This window comes from Dendrobates tinctorius, unplaced genomic scaffold (genome assembly GCF_039654945.1).
Source record: "Dendrobates tinctorius isolate UK_male_01 unplaced genomic scaffold, ASM3965494v1 ptg000151l, whole genome shotgun sequence".
Lineage (NCBI taxonomy): Eukaryota > Metazoa > Chordata > Amphibia > Anura > Dendrobatidae > Dendrobates > Dendrobates tinctorius.
Window position 1 is genome coordinate 16,325,844 of NW_027361818.1, and position 16,093 is coordinate 16,341,936.

At 48.9% G+C, this 16,093-nt stretch overlaps 1 protein-coding gene across 1 annotated transcript; it reads right to left on the reverse strand.

Moving 5' to 3' along the window:
- Positions 1-12,666: 12,666 nt before the first annotated feature.
- On the reverse strand, positions 12,667-13,587 carry LOC141049994 (olfactory receptor 2D2-like). Its single transcript, XM_073546832.1, has one exon. It carries the CDS (start codon positions 13,585-13,587, stop codon positions 12,667-12,669), a length of 921 nt encoding a protein of 306 aa, XP_073402933.1.
- Between the last annotated feature and the right edge of the window lie 2,506 nt (positions 13,588-16,093).

Below are 16,093 nucleotides of genomic sequence, written 5' to 3' on the forward strand. Positions count from 1 at the left end.
CTACAAAAAACACTGCAAGCACTAAGGGAGGAGGTTTTGGAAGAGGAGGAGGATGAGGAGTCCCAAATGCCATCTGCTTCTGGACAGTCTGCGCTACGTGGTTCCTCACAAAGGCCTAGGCAGGGGACACTTTGTGAGGAGGATGAGGAGTCGATGGAGGAGGAAGACATCTCTCCACAGGAGGGAGGTACACAAAGCTATAGTCAGTATGTACAGCGAGGGTGGGGTGATGCAGAGCAGGCAGAGATCACGCCTCAAGCAGGGGACAGCGTTTCTTTGGCAGTTGGGAGTCTGCAGCACATGGTTGATTTCATGCTGCAGTGCCTGAGAAACGACCGCCGCATCGCCCACATTCTCAACACGACTGAATATTGGGTGTACACCTTCCAAGATCCTCGCTACCGTGACAACTTACAAAGCCTCATACCACCGTTGACCCGGGCACAAGGCAAGACCACTATGGCCCAAATGTGGCAAAGTTTTGTGAGTCCGCCAAAATTGTCCTCACCATCACAGACGGCTCCAGTCAGCAGGAGGCAATGTTTCCGTCAGATGGTGACAGACTACATGTCTTGCCCTGTCAGTGTACTCCTAGATGGCTCTTCCCCCTTCAAGTTTTGGGTCTCTAAGCTGGATACATGGCCAGAGCTTAGCTAGTATGCATTGGAGGTGCTGGCTTGCCCTGCTGCCAGTGTATTATCGGAACACGTATTTAGTGCCGCAGGTGGTGTACTAACAGACCGTCACACGCGACTATCTTCCGATAACGTTGACCGGCTTACTTTTCTGAAAATGAACAAGGCCTGGATCTCGCCAGAATTTGCCAGTCCTCTTCCCGAATAAATAATTGGTTGGCAACAGTATCCAGGTCTCCTGTTGTGTTCATGTTTCTACCACCTGAACTATATTCCCTGGGCTTCAAGACAGCCAGTTGTCGCTCAGAAGTGTCGTCTGCACAGAGAAAAACACTAGCTCCTGTGTTAGTGGGGTTCAGAAACGCCAGCTGCTCCCCTGCTGTGTGGATGGCAAAGTCTCCTGCTCCATCCACATTCAAACTACTACTGATTTTTAACCGTGCTCCACATAGGCCTGTGGCTCCACTGTCTCTAGTTTTTCCCCTGGCCTCCAAACCCACCAGTTGCTGCTCTAAAGTGGCGTCTGCACAATCCATACTTGTTTCTGTGTTACTGGGGCTCAGTCACATCAGTTGATCCCCTGATGTGTGTCCGGCAATGTCTCCTGCTCTGTCCACATTCCCATTACTAGTAGTGTGAATGAGGACAGAGCAGAAGACCTTGCCGGACACACATCAGGGGATCAACTGACGTGATTGAGCCCCAGTTACACAGGAACAAGTGTGCATTGTGCAGATGCCACATCAGAGCTGTAACTGGTGGTGTTGGAGGCCAGGGGAAATACAAGAGACAGCGGAGCCAGAGTCCATAGTGGAGCACGGTTACAATCAGTAGTAGTCTACAACCTATATAAAACCTGCAGCAAGTTCACCTCCGCCTGCTGCATGATTGATCCTGGGCTCCAACAAAGCCAGTTGGTCTTCAGAAGTGCCGTCTTTACAGAGAAAAACACGCTAGCTCCTGTGTTAGTGGGGTTCACTAATGTCTGCTGTTCCCCTGCTGTGTAGACGGCAATGTCTCCTGCTGCCTCCACATGCCAAAAACATCAGGCCTCAGCCTGCTCCATGCTTCATCCTGGGCTCCAACAAAGCCAGTTGGTCTTCAGAAGTGCCGTCTTCACAGAGAAAAACACACAAGCTCCTGTGTTAGTGGAGTTCAGTAATGTCTGCTGTTCCCCTGCTGTGTAAACGGCAATATTTCCTGCTGCCTCCCAAATCACACGACATCCTATTTTCTACTTGCTCCAAGTTGGCCTCAGCCAGCTCCATGCTTCATCCTGGGCTCCAACAACGCCAGTTGGTGTTCAGAAGTGCCGTCTTCACAGAGAAAAACACACAAGCTCCTGTGTTAGTGGGGTTCAGTAATGTCTGCTTTTCCCCTGCTGTGTAGACGGCAATTTCTCCTGCTGCCTCCACATGCCAAAAACATCAGGCCTCAGCCTGCTCCATGCTTCATCCTTGGCTTCAACAATGCCAGTTGGTATTCAGAAGTGCCGTCTTCACAGAGAAAAACACACAAGCTCCTGTGTTACTGGGGTTCAGTAATGTCTGCTGTTCCCCTGCTGTGTAGACGGCAATGTCTCCTGCTGCTTCCCAAATCACACATCTTCTACTTGCTCCAAGTTGGCCTCAGCCAGCTCCGTGATTGATTCTGGGCTTCAACACAGCCAGTTGTTGCTTGGAAGTGCCATCCGCACTGATAGAAACACTCGCTCCTGTGTCAGTGGGGTTCAGTAATGCCAGCTGCTCCCCTACTGTGTGGATGGCAAAGTCTCCTGCTGCCTACACAGTCACACTACTACTGATTTTTAACCATGCTCCACTTAGGCCTCTGGCTCCACTGTCTCTAGTATTTCCCCTGGCCTCCAACCCCGCCAGCTGCTCCTCTGAAGTGGCGTCTGCACAATCCACACTGGTTCCTGGGTTATAGGGGCTCTGTCACGTCAGTGGATCCCCTGATGTGTGTCCGGCAATGTCTCCTGCTCTGTCCACATTCCCATTACTAGTAGTGGGAATGTGGACAGAGCAGGAGACCTTGCCGGACACACATCAGGGGATCCACTGACGTGACAGAGCCCCTGTAACCCAGGAACAAGTGTGGATTGTAAAGACGCCACTTCAGAGCAGCAACAGGCGGGGTTGGAGGCCAGGGGAAATACTAGAGACAGTGGAGCCAGAGGCCTAAGTGGAGCACGGTTACAATCAGTAGTAGTGTACAACCGATATAAAACTTGCTCCAAGTAGGCCTCACCCTGATCCGTGATTGATACTGGGCTCCAACATCGCCAGTTGGTGTTCAGAAGTGCAGTCTTCACAAAGAATAACACAAAAGCTCCTGTGTTAGTGGGGTTCAGTAATGTCTGCTGTTCCCCTGCTGTGTAGACGGCAATGTCTCCTGCTGCTTCCCAAATCACACGACATCTTATTTTCTACTTGCTCCAAGTTGGCCTCAGCCAGCTCCGTGATTGATCCTGGGCTACAACATCGCCAGCTGCTGCACAGAAGTGTTATGATGAGTCACCGAATGTTAGGCATCAGATTCCTGGCACTGCACAGCGGGAATCCAGAGCCAGACATCCTGCGGTCTCCCATTCTCCTCCGACCGCTCGGACTCCTGCTCAGCAATCACAGCAAGCCAGGCATTCTTCTCAAACTCGTTCTGTGAGCTTGGATGTTGCTGCCACCTCCGGTGCAGCAATGGTAGCGCAAACTGCTTTGCAGGGAACCTCTCCAGAGGCTAAGTCCTCGTGCCGTGTTACTGGGCATGCCCGCAACGTGCCCTCTCAGTGGAGAGCAGGGGTCACATGTGCAGGTCCTGTGTCGGATCTGATTGGTCCTTCCCATGTATTGGAAGGTCCCAGAAGCGCATGGCTATAAAAACCCCGCCTGGCGGCTCGGCCATGCGCTAGTGTAGCATATTATTCTGTGTGTGTATGGTGATGGATGCATGGACTGGTGTCTGACTCATTATGAAACCCCTACCCTCTGATATTACGAGTGGTGACCGAGTGTGTATAGTCAGCTCCAGGGTTGTGGCAAGCTACACGCCACTTGCTCCACGCCTACACTAGCGCCAGGGTCTGGCTGGCAATGGCAGACGTGCAGCAGCTGCAGCGCTACATTCGGCAGCTGGAGAGCAGGTTGGCGGCTATTGAGAGCACCAACTCAGCTGCGAATGCTGCGCTAGCTGCTGCTCAGACAGTCGCCGAGGCTGTCTCACGTGTGCCCACACTTTTGCCCTCGCCGACAATTTCTCGCCTCCTGCTCCCCGATAAGTTTTTGGGTGACAGCGCCACCTGTAGGGGATTCGTTAGCCAGTGCTCCATTCAGCTGGAGTTGCTGGCTGCACGGTTTCCTACAGAGCGGGCTAAGGTGGGGTTTATTGTCTCCTTGTTGTCTGGCCGGGCATTACAGTGGGTCACGCCATTGTGGGAGCGTGATGATCCTGTGGTTCAGAGACCTGCTCAGTTCCTCGCGGCTCTGAAGCAAGTCTTCTTGGGACCACGGGTCACACATGATACGGCTCTCCAACTGTTATCCCTAACACAAGGCTCACTCTCGGTTAGCCATTATGCTGTCCGGTTTCGGACACTGGCTTCCGAATTGGAGTGGCCGGACAAAGTCTTAGTCCCGGTGTTTTGGAGAGGCCTGGCTGAGCACGTCAAGGATGCTCTAGCCACTAGGGAGATTCCCACAAGTCTGGAGGAATTGATCGCTGTTTCCACCCGCATCGATCTCCGCTACACGGAGCGCGGGTTGGAACGAGCGCAATCCAGACGTAGGGTTAATTTGGCCCCCACCTTTTCCGTGCCGCTGGAGGACCCCGCACAAGAGCTCTCTTCCTCTGAGCCTATGGAGGTGTCTCGCACTGGCACTAAGCCCCGTCCGATGCGAAGCTCTGTGCACTGTTATCAGTGCCAACAGTTTGGCCATTCGGCTGGCACATGTCCTCAGCGACCGAAAAGACGACCACGTCCAGTGGTCGTAGGTGGTGGTCAATCCAAAATGGGACCCTTTTCACCCAAACCGGTGTTCCGGGGTACTTTAGATAGTGGGTCCTCCACCTGGGAGACAGAGGTCACCCTGGATTCCGGGGCTGAGGGGAACTTTATGTCCTCGACTTTTGCCCAGAGTCACGCTATCCCTCTGGTGTTAGTCTCGCAACCTCTGTCCATTAGGGTGGTAAATGGGGCACCGTTATCGTCTCAGGTGACCCATCAGACAGTCCCACTCGGACTCTCTATTTCACCCTCACATCAGGAGACTCTGTCCCTGCTTATCATGCCCAATGGCATCGATCAGGTGCTCCTCGGAGTTCCCTGGCTTCGTTGCCACTCCCCTCATGTTGACTGGGTTTCGGGGAGGATACTGGGCTGGGGCAAGGACTGTGAGGGAAGGTGTCTGAGGGGCAGTGTTCTGGTGGCTTCCACTGAAGTGCCTGCGGATCTCTCCGCGCTCCCCAGGTCCTACCACCAGTATGCGGACGTCTTCTCTAAGAAGTCTGCGGAGACGCTCCCGCCACACCGTTTCTATGATTGCCCGATCGATCTCCTGCCAGGTACAGAGCCTCCCCGAGGCTTTGTTTATCCGTTATCACTCCCTGAGACGGAGGCTATGTCTCAATATATCCGGGAGAACCTGGCTGGGGGTTTTATCAGGAAATCTGTGTCACCGGCTGGTGCAGGGTTCTTCTTCGTACAGAAGAAAAATGGAGAGTTACGTCCCTGCATTGACTACAGAGGTCTCAATGCTATCACGGTTAAAAACAAATACCCCCTACCGTTGATCGCGGAGTTATTTGACAGGTTGCGGGGGGCCCGGATCTTTACTAAATTAGATCTGCGTTGGGCATGCAACCTGATCCGCATTCGCGAAGGAGACGAATGTAAGACAGCTTTTAATACCAGGGATGGCCATTACGAATACCTGGTTATGCCCTTTGGCCTTTGTAATGCGCCAGCTGTCTTCCAAGATTTTGTCAACGACGTCTTCCGCGACATGCTCTCTACCTCGGTGGTGGTCTATCTGGATGACACACTCATCTTTTCGCCAGATTTGACCACTCACCGGAGAGACGTCTGCAGGATCTTCGACCGTCTGCGGGCGAACTCACTATTCGCCAAGCTGGAGAAGTGCCAGTTTGAGCAGGAGTCCTTGCCGTTCCTGGGCTATATCATCTCAGCCCAGGGGCTGGCCATGGATCCTGCCAAACTACAAGCGGTAATGGACTGGCAAGAACCCCATTCCTTCAAAGCGGTGCAGCGCTTTTTGGGGTTCGTGAATTACTACCGCCATTTCATACCACACTTTTCCACACTGGTGGCTCCTTTGGTTGCTCTCACCAAGAAAGGAGCTAACCCCAATGCTTGGTCGGAACAGGTCTCCAAAGCCTTCTCGGCTATAAAATCGCATTTTGCTGGCGCTCCCATATTACATTGTCCCGATGTGGATAAGCCGTTTATCCTTGAGGTAGACGCTTCTTCCGTCGGTGCAGGAGCAGTCCTTTATCAAAAGGATGCTCAAGGTCGAAAGAATCCCTGCTTCTTCTATTCCAAGACCTTCTCACCGGTGGAGAAAAATTACTCCATCGGTGACAGGGAGCTGCTAGCCATGAAGATGGCTTTTTCCGAGTGGAGATATCTACTGGAAGGAGCCCGGTTCCCCTTTCAGATATATACAGACCATAAAAGCCTGGTCTACCTAACGACGGCCCAACGCCTGAATTCCTGTCAGGCCAGGTGGTCGCTCTTCTTTTCCCGATTCCGCTTCACCCTGCACTACCTCTCTGGAGAGTAGAACGTCCGTGCGGGTGCTCTCTCACGTTCGGTGGTCTCAGTGGAAGAAGGAGAAGCTGAGCCTCGGTTAATTCTCCCGCCGGAGAGTTTTACGACCATGGCTCCAGTCGCTCTCGAGTCAGTACCACCGGGCAAGACCTTGGTGCCTCCTCAGCTACGGCCGGAGGTCCTCGCCTGGGCACATGCCTCCAGGGTGGGTGGCCATTTTGGCAATAAACGGACCACCGAACTCCTGGCAAGGTCATATTGGTGGCCACATATGGCTCGAGATGTCAAGGAATACGTGCAAGCATGCGTCTCGTGTGCTCGGAACAGACCCTCTAGACAGAGGTCGGCGGGGTTGTTGTTTCCCCTGCCAGTGGCGGATAGACCATGGGAGATGGTTGGCATGGATTTCATAGTTGGCCTGCCCAAGTCTGGTGGCAGTACGGTCATCTGGGTGGTCACCGACCATTTTTCCAAAATGGTGCATCTGGTGCCACTCGCACGCCTGCCTTCCGCTCAAGGTCTGGCCACCTTGTTCATTAAGCACGTATTCCGTTTACATGGCATGCCAGACAAAATCGTGAGTGACCGAAGTCCTCAGTTTGCGTCTCGGTTTTGGAGGGAGCTCTGCTGTTTACTTAGCATCGAGCTAAATCTATCCTCCGCCTATCATCCCGAGACGAATGGCTTAGTCGAGAGAGCCAATCAGACCTTGGTCACCTATTTACGGCATTTTGTCTCTGCCAGGCAGGATGACTGGGCATCCTTGCTACCTTGGGCTGAATTTGCCCTAAACAATGCGGTGGCTGATTCCACTGGTCAGACGCCCTTTCTCCTAAACTATGGTCAACATCCACGCGTCCCTGTCCCGATGCCAGTGTCCTCCACTGACTCCAGGGTGGCAGACTGGGCAGTGGAGGCCCGGGACATTTGGGATCGCACTCAGGATGCTATCCGGGCATCTAAAGAAAGGATGAGGGCGTCCGCCGACATGCATCGGCGGCCTGCGCCAAGCTTCTCCCCTGGCGACATGGTATGGCTCTCTACCCGAAATATTAAACTGCGGGTCGAGTCTCCCAAGCTCGCAACGTGATACATTGGACCATTCAAGGTCCTCGAGCGACTTAACTCGGTGGTCTACCGCCTGGCTCTTCCTCCACATTTGGCCATTTTGGACGTGTTCCATGTGTCCCTCCTCAAACCAGTTCACATGATCCGGTTTTCTGAGTCATCTGCCGGGTCATCAGACTTATCGTCTGATGAGTTTGAGGTTAACGCCATCGTGGGGCGCAGGTTTGTCCTTGGCAAAAAATTTTATTTGGTGGACTGGAAGGGTCATGGTCCCGAGGCTCGGACCTGGGAGCCGGTGGAAAACATTCATGCACTGCTCCTGATCGCGGCCTTTGAGCGCAGTGAGGCTCAGAGGGGGGGGGCCCTAGGAGGGGGGGTAATGTTAGGCATCGGACTCCTGGCACTGCACAGCGGGAATCCAGAGCCAGACATCCTGCGGTCTCCCATTCTCCTCTGACCGCTCGGACTCCTGCTTAGCAATCACGACAAGCTAGGCATTCTCCTCAGACTCGTTCTGTGAGCCTGGATGTTGCTGCCACCTCCGGTGCAGCAATGGTAGCGCAAACTGCTTTGCAGGGAACCGCTCCAGAGGCTAAGTCTTCGTGCCGTGTTACTGGGCATGCCCGCAAAGTGCCCTCTCAGTGGAGAGCAGGGGTCACATGTGCAGGTCCTGTGTCGGATCTGATTGGTCCTTCCCAAAGTATTGGAAGATCCCAGAAGCGCATGGCTATAAAAGCCCAGCCTGGCGGCTCGGCCATGCGCTAGTGTAGCATATTATTCTGTGTGTGTATGGTGATGGATGCATGGACTGGTGTCTGACTCATTATGAAACCCCTACCCTCTGATATTACGAGTGGTGACCGAGTGTGTATAGTCAGCTCCAGGGTTGTGGCAAGCTACACGCCACTTGCTCCACGCCTACACTAGCGTCCGTCGGCGCCCGGTCCTCGGCGCCGACGCTTGCGGCTTTCTCTGCCGCTGCGCTGTAGTAACAGCAGCTATTGGTGTTCGCGGCTGCGACGCAACACGCAGGCCTCTGTGACGCTAACAGGGCCCGCGCCTTTGCTTTAGTGTTCGCCAAGCGACTCTGTGTTTGTATGGAGCCACCCTTAGCGTTCGGGTGACGTTAACCCGAGCGCAGTACCGCACCAACTAGGTGCATCTGCCATTGTTCAGCAGCGGTCTTGTCACCTACCGCACGGTGGACCCCGGGCGGCGAACGCACCTACTATTTATATTTCGTGCGTTCCGCCGACCCTAACACCGAAGGAGGAAAAAACAAAATACTAGCTAAGTCCAGAAAAACCAGAGAGGTTGGCAGCTATCGGATTGCAGACCCCTGAACCTATCCACAACAACTAGCAGTAGCTGTGGGGGGTTCCTACGGTGCCCTAGACCCCTCGATCACAGCCGGAGAACTACATAGCCTAAAGACAGAAAGGGGAAAAACTAAACAGCCCCAGAGCAGACCCCAAAGCAATAGGCAGCCCCCAACATATTATGACGGTGAAGCAAGTTGAAAACACTAACACAGATAGAAAGATAGGTTGAGCAAATGATGGGGCCCAAGCTAACTAAATAGGACAGGATAGGAAAGCCGCTGTCTGCCATCCGCAAAAACCCTATCCAAAATGTGCCAACCGACTGAAAAAAAAAAACAGGCCCTGAAGTCGCTAGGCTTCAAAAGACTCAGGTATATTCTGAAGACAGAGCAAAAGATCAACAGATCAGAGACAAAAATGGAATTCAGCTCACCCCCGGCTGGGGATGGCAGAACTCCCAAAAAACAAGGCAAAACAAAAGCAAAACTGAAGTGTACAAAGCAGAGCAGAAAAACTTAGCTTTGAGACGCAGGAATCAGACTGGTCTCCAAGAATCCAGCAGGATCACCAGCAAGGCAGAAGGGCGTCGGCTGCCTTATATCCAGTCCTCAATTTCAGCCACCCAGTCATCATCTAGCTGCCCAGGTGTTTGGTAATCAGCCTCACTACCTTCCTTCACCAGAGGAGGGAGTTCATCAGACCTCAACGGTGAAGGGAAAAATGAACTCACAACACAGAAGTGTCTTTGGCACGGGTACCCCCTCCTGCCCAGCCTGGTTCTAGCGCTCCTGCTTTTTCAGGGTAGTGTCAACGTCACTTTGCCACCAATACGTTGTCCTGTCGTGTTGCTGTCGGGTTAGCCGAGCCTATGGTGCCCGCAGTTTAGGTGCTTCCTATGTGGGCTGCGGGTTCTGGTACTAAAGGCTGGTTCCGTAGTGCCAACAGGACAAGCACCCCCTGTTGGACTGTGGGTTTCGGTAACTGCGTCCTGCTCATGGCCTTGCAACTTTGTTGATTATGGGTACCTTGTGCTACCCATCCGGGTTCCAGCACCGTCAGCTGGTTCTCGGCAGAGCCTTTGGCCTAGGTGCCTCCTTCTTGGTATCCGAGTTCCAGCAACGTCTGCTGGTCCCTGGTAATGCTTTCTAGCACAGGTACCTCCTGCTTAGTAACCATGTTCCAGCACCGTCAGCTGTTCCATGGTTGTGCCATTGGCTCTTGTTCCTTCTGCTGCCACTCTGGGTTCCAGCACCGTCAGCTGGTTCTCGGTAGTTCCATTGACTCTTGTAGCTTCTGCTACCCATCCGGGTTCCAGCACCGTCAGCTGGTTCTCGGAAGTGTCTTTGTCTTGGGCACTCCCTCCTGCCCAGCCCGGTTCCAGCACACCTGCTGTTTCTGAGTAGTGTCAACGTCACTTTGCCACCAATACGTTGTCCTGTCATGTTGCGGTTGGGTTAGCCGAGTCTATGGTGCCTGCAGTTTCGGTGCTTCCTATGTGGGCTGCAGGTTCTGGTAATAAAGGCTGGTTCCGTAGTGCCAATAGGACAAGCACCCCCTGTTGGACTGTGGGTTTCGGTAACTGCGTCCTGCTCGCGGCCTTGCAACTTTGTTGATTATGGGTACCTTGTGCTACCCATCTGGGCCTAGGTGCCTCCTTCTTGGTATCCGAGTTCCAGCAATGTCTTCTGGTCCTTGGTAGTGCTTTCTAGCACAGGTACCTCCTGCTTAGTAACCGTGTTCCAGCACCGTCAGCTGGTCCACGGTTGTGCCATTGGCTCTTGTTCCTTCTGCTGCCCCTCCAGGTTCCAGCACCATCAGCTGGTCCTCGCTAGTTTCATTTGATCTTGCAGCTTCTGCTACCCATCTGGGTTCCAGCACCGTCAGCTGGTTCACGGCAGAGCCTTTGGCCTAGGTGCCTCCTTCTCGGTGTCCGAGTTCCAGCAACGTCTGCTGGTCCTTGGTAGTGCTTTGTAGCACAGCTACCTCCTGCTTAGTAACCGTGTTCCAGCACCGTCAGCTGGTCCACGGTTGTGCCATTGGCTCTTGTTCCTTCTGCTGCCCCTCCGGGTTCCAGCACCATCAGCTGGTCCTTGCTAGTTTCATTTGCTCTTGCAACTTCTGCTACCCATCCGGATTCCAGCACCATCAGCTGGTTCTCGGCAGAGCCCTTGGCCTATGTGCCTCCTTCTCGGTATCCGAGTTCCATCAACGTCTGCTGGTCCTTGGTAGTGCTTTGTAGCACAGGTACCTCCTACTTAGTAACCGTGTTCCAGCACCGTCAGGTGGTCCACGGTTGTGCCATTGGCTCTTGTTCCTTCTGTTGCCCCTCCGGGTTCCAGCACCATCAGCAGGTCCTCGCTAGTTCCATTTGCTATTGTTTCTTCTGCTACCCATCCGGGTTCCAGTACTGTCAGCTGGTTCTCGGCAGTTCCTCAGCCTTCTTGTACCTTCTGCTACTTTTCCAAGTTCAAGCTTGTGGAATTGTTTTTTGATTCTCACTCTGGACCTCCCTGACGATGACCCTGAAGACGACGACCCTGAAGACCACACCGAAGAAGACCAAAAAGATGACCCTCAAGAAGATGGCCAAGGGGACAAAGAACATGAAGACAACCACCAAGGTGCAGAACAACAAGAGACAGAAGACCAAGAAGCAGAAGAACAAAAAGCAGAAGAGTATTAAGCATAAGACTAAAAATAAGAGCAAATGATATTATCTAAATTATAAGCAGAAGAAGACTAAGCAGTGTATGGGGGTGAGTCCGTTCCTCCTCGTGGTGCCCCTGGAAGATGCCTGCTGCTGCAGGCCAAACTGAACGCGGACAAATCCTGTTGTAAATCTTTTGTGACAGGCAGAACGGAAGGTGTAAACTTCAAACTTTTATAGATAACAACTACAGGAATGCCTGTCACAAATAAGAATATGATGAAGAAGAAGAATAGGAAGAAGATGAAGAAGTAGAATATGAAGAAGAATGATACTTGAATAAGAAGAATATGAAGAATGTAAAAAAAAGAATAATAGGAAGAAGGTGAAGAAGAAGATGAATAAGGTGAAGAATAAGTTGATGAAAAAGATGCTGCTGCTGAGGATGATGAAGGAGAAAGTGTGGGAGAAGTAAAAAAGAAGGTGAAGAGCATGGAAGTAGTGAAACATACATATCTTACAAAATATAAAAGAGGTTAACATAGTCAATATCTTTGCAACTCCGAACGTCTTTAAAATAAAAAAAATTATTCCTGCTATTCCATTTGATTGGGCTAAACCTCCATGCCTTTAATGTCTCCTACACCTCCCACAATACATTCTACATTATTATTAGTTGTTAGAATTAACCTACAAGGAAAGAAAGGGTTTTTTTAATTCCAATATTTCTGTTCCATTGACTTGAATGGGACTTCCGTGATCGGAATCAGCGATACCCGATATTTTTTTTAGATCGGCCGATCCAATCCGATCCGATATTTTTCAATATCGGGTGGTATCGCTCAACACTATTCACGTGATGTCATAGATCTAAAGGAAAAGGAAATAATTTATTGGGTAGAAGGGCAAAATGATCAATTATAAGTGCTCAGTGCCATATAATACGAAGATTGCAGTATTTTAAGTGAATAAAAACTTTGATGGGAGGAGGAGTGCATCTTTAACAAAATATATAGAGGAATGGTGTAAAAAAAAGATATGACATGTACTGAAAAAATGTAATTGAATCATCTCATCCATGATTTATTCTGATTATTCTGTCAAGAAAATCCAGAAGACAAATCTTCCGTTCCTCCCTTTCCCCATCTTGAAATGCAGTAATCAGCTAAGATAGTCTCATAAATATGTGTGCTACATTTAAATATATCCTTATCATTTTCTAAACATTTGTTGAAGAGTTCTCCTGATCTCCTGATTCCTCAGACTGTAAATGATGGGATTCATCATTGGAGACACCAAAATGTACAGCAGAGATAAAAACTTGTTCGTGCTCGATGATCTGTCATTGGATGGTGACATGTAAATCATGAAGAGCGTTCCATAGTAGATGCATACAGTGGTGAGATGGGAGCCACATGTGGAGAAGGCTTTTGACAAGCCACTGGTGGATGAAAGGGTCATTATGATGAAGAAAATACTCAAATAGCTGATAAGAGTTAAAGCAAAAGGGATGACAGCGCCAAAGATGCCTAATACAAAATCAACTAAAGTCAAGAAGTAAGTGTCGGAGGTAGACAAGTCAAGAAGTATCCTGAAGTCACAGAAGAAGTGGTCTATTGTGTTGCTACCACAAAACTTCAGCCGCCAAACAAAAATGATCTCAAAGGAAAGGAAAAAATTAAAAAACCAGGAGCCAAGAACCATCTTGAAGCAAACATGAGGTTGCATTATAGAATTGTAGCGCATCGGGCTGCAAATGGCCAAGTACCGATCATAAGACATTATAGTGATCAGAATAATCGGGCTAAAACCAAATATGACTACCATATGGAGATGAAATATGCAGATCCTCACTGGCACCTCCTTCATATCATATAGAATTACATTTAAAATCATGGGCACAATGGTCGTAGTGGAAAGGATATCGGCTACAGCTAGATGCTTGAGAAAGTAGAACATTGGGGTATTGAGGTTGTGATTGGTGGACACCAACACTGTAATAAGGAGGTTTCCAGCCAGTATCATCAGGTAACAGAAGAGGAAAAGGATGAAGAGCAGAAATTTGTATTTATATAGACCAAAAAATCCAAGGATCAGGAACTCTGTGACTTCAGTCTGGTTGACGTCGCACATTTTCTCTGAATAAACTGAAAACAAAAAAATGATCAAAGTCTCTTTCTTGTAAGAAAGTGAATTATGTCAATAATCAAAGCATTAAAAGATCACAATAATCTACATGTAGAAACAATGCCTCATACACAGATTATCGATGCTGATAAGCCCCACGTGCAGATGACCCTCGGAGTATTGGGCCATAAGACTACGGCAGTCCGCAACTCGTATTTTTGAAAGTCAATAATAAATGAGGTTATCGGACACTTAAAAATTGATGACAAAAGATGATTAAATCAATAAAAATGTGATTTCGCCTTTTTGGAAGGATTTTACAAGGAATTTCCATTCTTTGAGATGTTATTTGTATTTAATATCCCTTTTAATACTCCAGGGTCTCCAGACCGCAGAACATAATAGAAGCAATATATAAAAAATAAATACTTATACTCACCTCTACAGTCCTCATCAGGACCAACATTCTATACCAGGCCTCATCAGGGCTGACTTTCCAGCTCAATGTGAAAGGTCCGATGATATTAGTACAAGCAGCAGAAATAAGAATATGATGCGACAGGGACCAGACAGTATACAATGAAGAGCAAAGGAGTCGGAGACATGAGCAGTAAAGAGAGTACAAGAATATCAACTTTATTTACCTTTTAATGGCCCTTAGCCCCCTTCTGACAATGGAAGTACTATTCCGTCCATGTGCCCTGGGACTTATTGCTCATGGATGGAATAGTATGTCATATGCGATCAGCCGTGCTCACGGGGGGAGCGCAGCTAATTACGACAGGGTGACCACTCCCGGCACTTTACCCCCCAGCACACTGCAATCAAACATGATCACAGCATTCTGGGAGCCAGCAGAGGGGCTGTCAGCTGTGGCATCCCCTCTGCCTTTGATTTAGAGACCCGCTGCATGACGCGGAATCCCGATCTCTCCCATGGTAGCTCGATGTCGTCATAACAATATTCGGCTTACCAGAGCTCAGAGTCTTCCTGTCATGCTCAGTGCATGTCAGGAAATCTCTGCGGTTAGTGACAAATCCCTGCAGCACTGACAGCTTCTATAGCATGCAGATCTGCATGCCATATAAGCGATCAAACTGAACAAAATGAGTGTCCCATAGTGGGACACAGTGTAAAACATAGAATGAAATAAAAAAAATAAAATAATTGTAAAAATATTGTAAAAAATAATAAAAAATAATAGTAATAAAAATCAATATTTATTTTACCATTAAATCATTATTTTAAAAAACTAAACAATAAAACTATACATATTTAGTATCGATGCATCTGTAACAATCCGATTTAAAAAACTGTCCCGCTAGTTAACCCCTTTAGTGAACACAATTAAAATAAACAAGGCAAAAAAAACAATGCTTTATCATCTCACCGCCAAACTAAATGTGGAATAACACGTGATCACAAGGACGGATATAAAAAAACCTGGTACAGCTGAACACGTCATCTTTTCCTGCAAAAAGCAAGCTGCCATAAGGTCCATCACCGGAAACATAAAAAGTTAAAGCTTTCAGGATAAAGTGATGCAAAAATAATTATTTTTTCTATAAAATAGTTTTTATTGCAAAAAGTGCCAAAACATATAAACGTGATATAAATGATGTATCGCTGTCATTATACTGACCCGATGAATAAAACTGCTTTATCAATTTTACCACATGTGGAACGGTATAAACGCCCTCCAAGAGAAATTCATGAATTGATAGTTTTGGTACATTCTGCCTCACAAAAATCAGAATAAAAAGCAATGAAAAAATGTCATGTGCCCAAAAATGGTACCATTAAAAGCGTCAGCTTGTCCTGCAAACAACTAGACCTCACATGACTCTGTGGATCAAACTATGGAAAAATTGTTGCTCTCAAAATGTGGTGATGCAAAAACTATTTTTTGCAATAAAAAGCGTCTTTTAGTGCATGACAACTGCGAAACATAAAATCTCGCTATAGAAACCCACTATGAATAGTAAATCAAACCCCCCTTTATCACCCCCTTAGTGAGGGAAAAATAATAAAATTTAAAAAAAGTATTTATTTCCATTTTGCCATTAGGGTTGGGGTTAGGGTTGAGGTTAAAGTTAGAGCTAGGGTTGGGATTAGGGTTAGGGCTGGGGTGTGTTAGGGTTAGGTTTGTGGTTAGCATTATGGTTACTGTTGGGATTAGGGTTAGGGTGTGTTAGGGTTAGGGTTGGAGTTACAATTGGAGGGTTTCCACTGTTTGGGCACATCAGGGGCTTTCCAAAGGTGACATGCGTCTGATCTCAATTCCAGCCAATTCTGCGTTGAAAAAGTCAAAAGATGCTCCTTCCCTTCTAAGCTTTTCCATGCACCTACCCCCACATATGGGGTATCAGCATGCTCAGGACAAATTGCACAACATCGTTTGATGTCCAATTTCTCATGTTACCCTTGGGAAAATAAAAAAATGGGGGCAAAAAGATCATTTTTGTGAAAAAAATAAGATGTTTTATTTTGACGGCTTTACATTATAAACTTC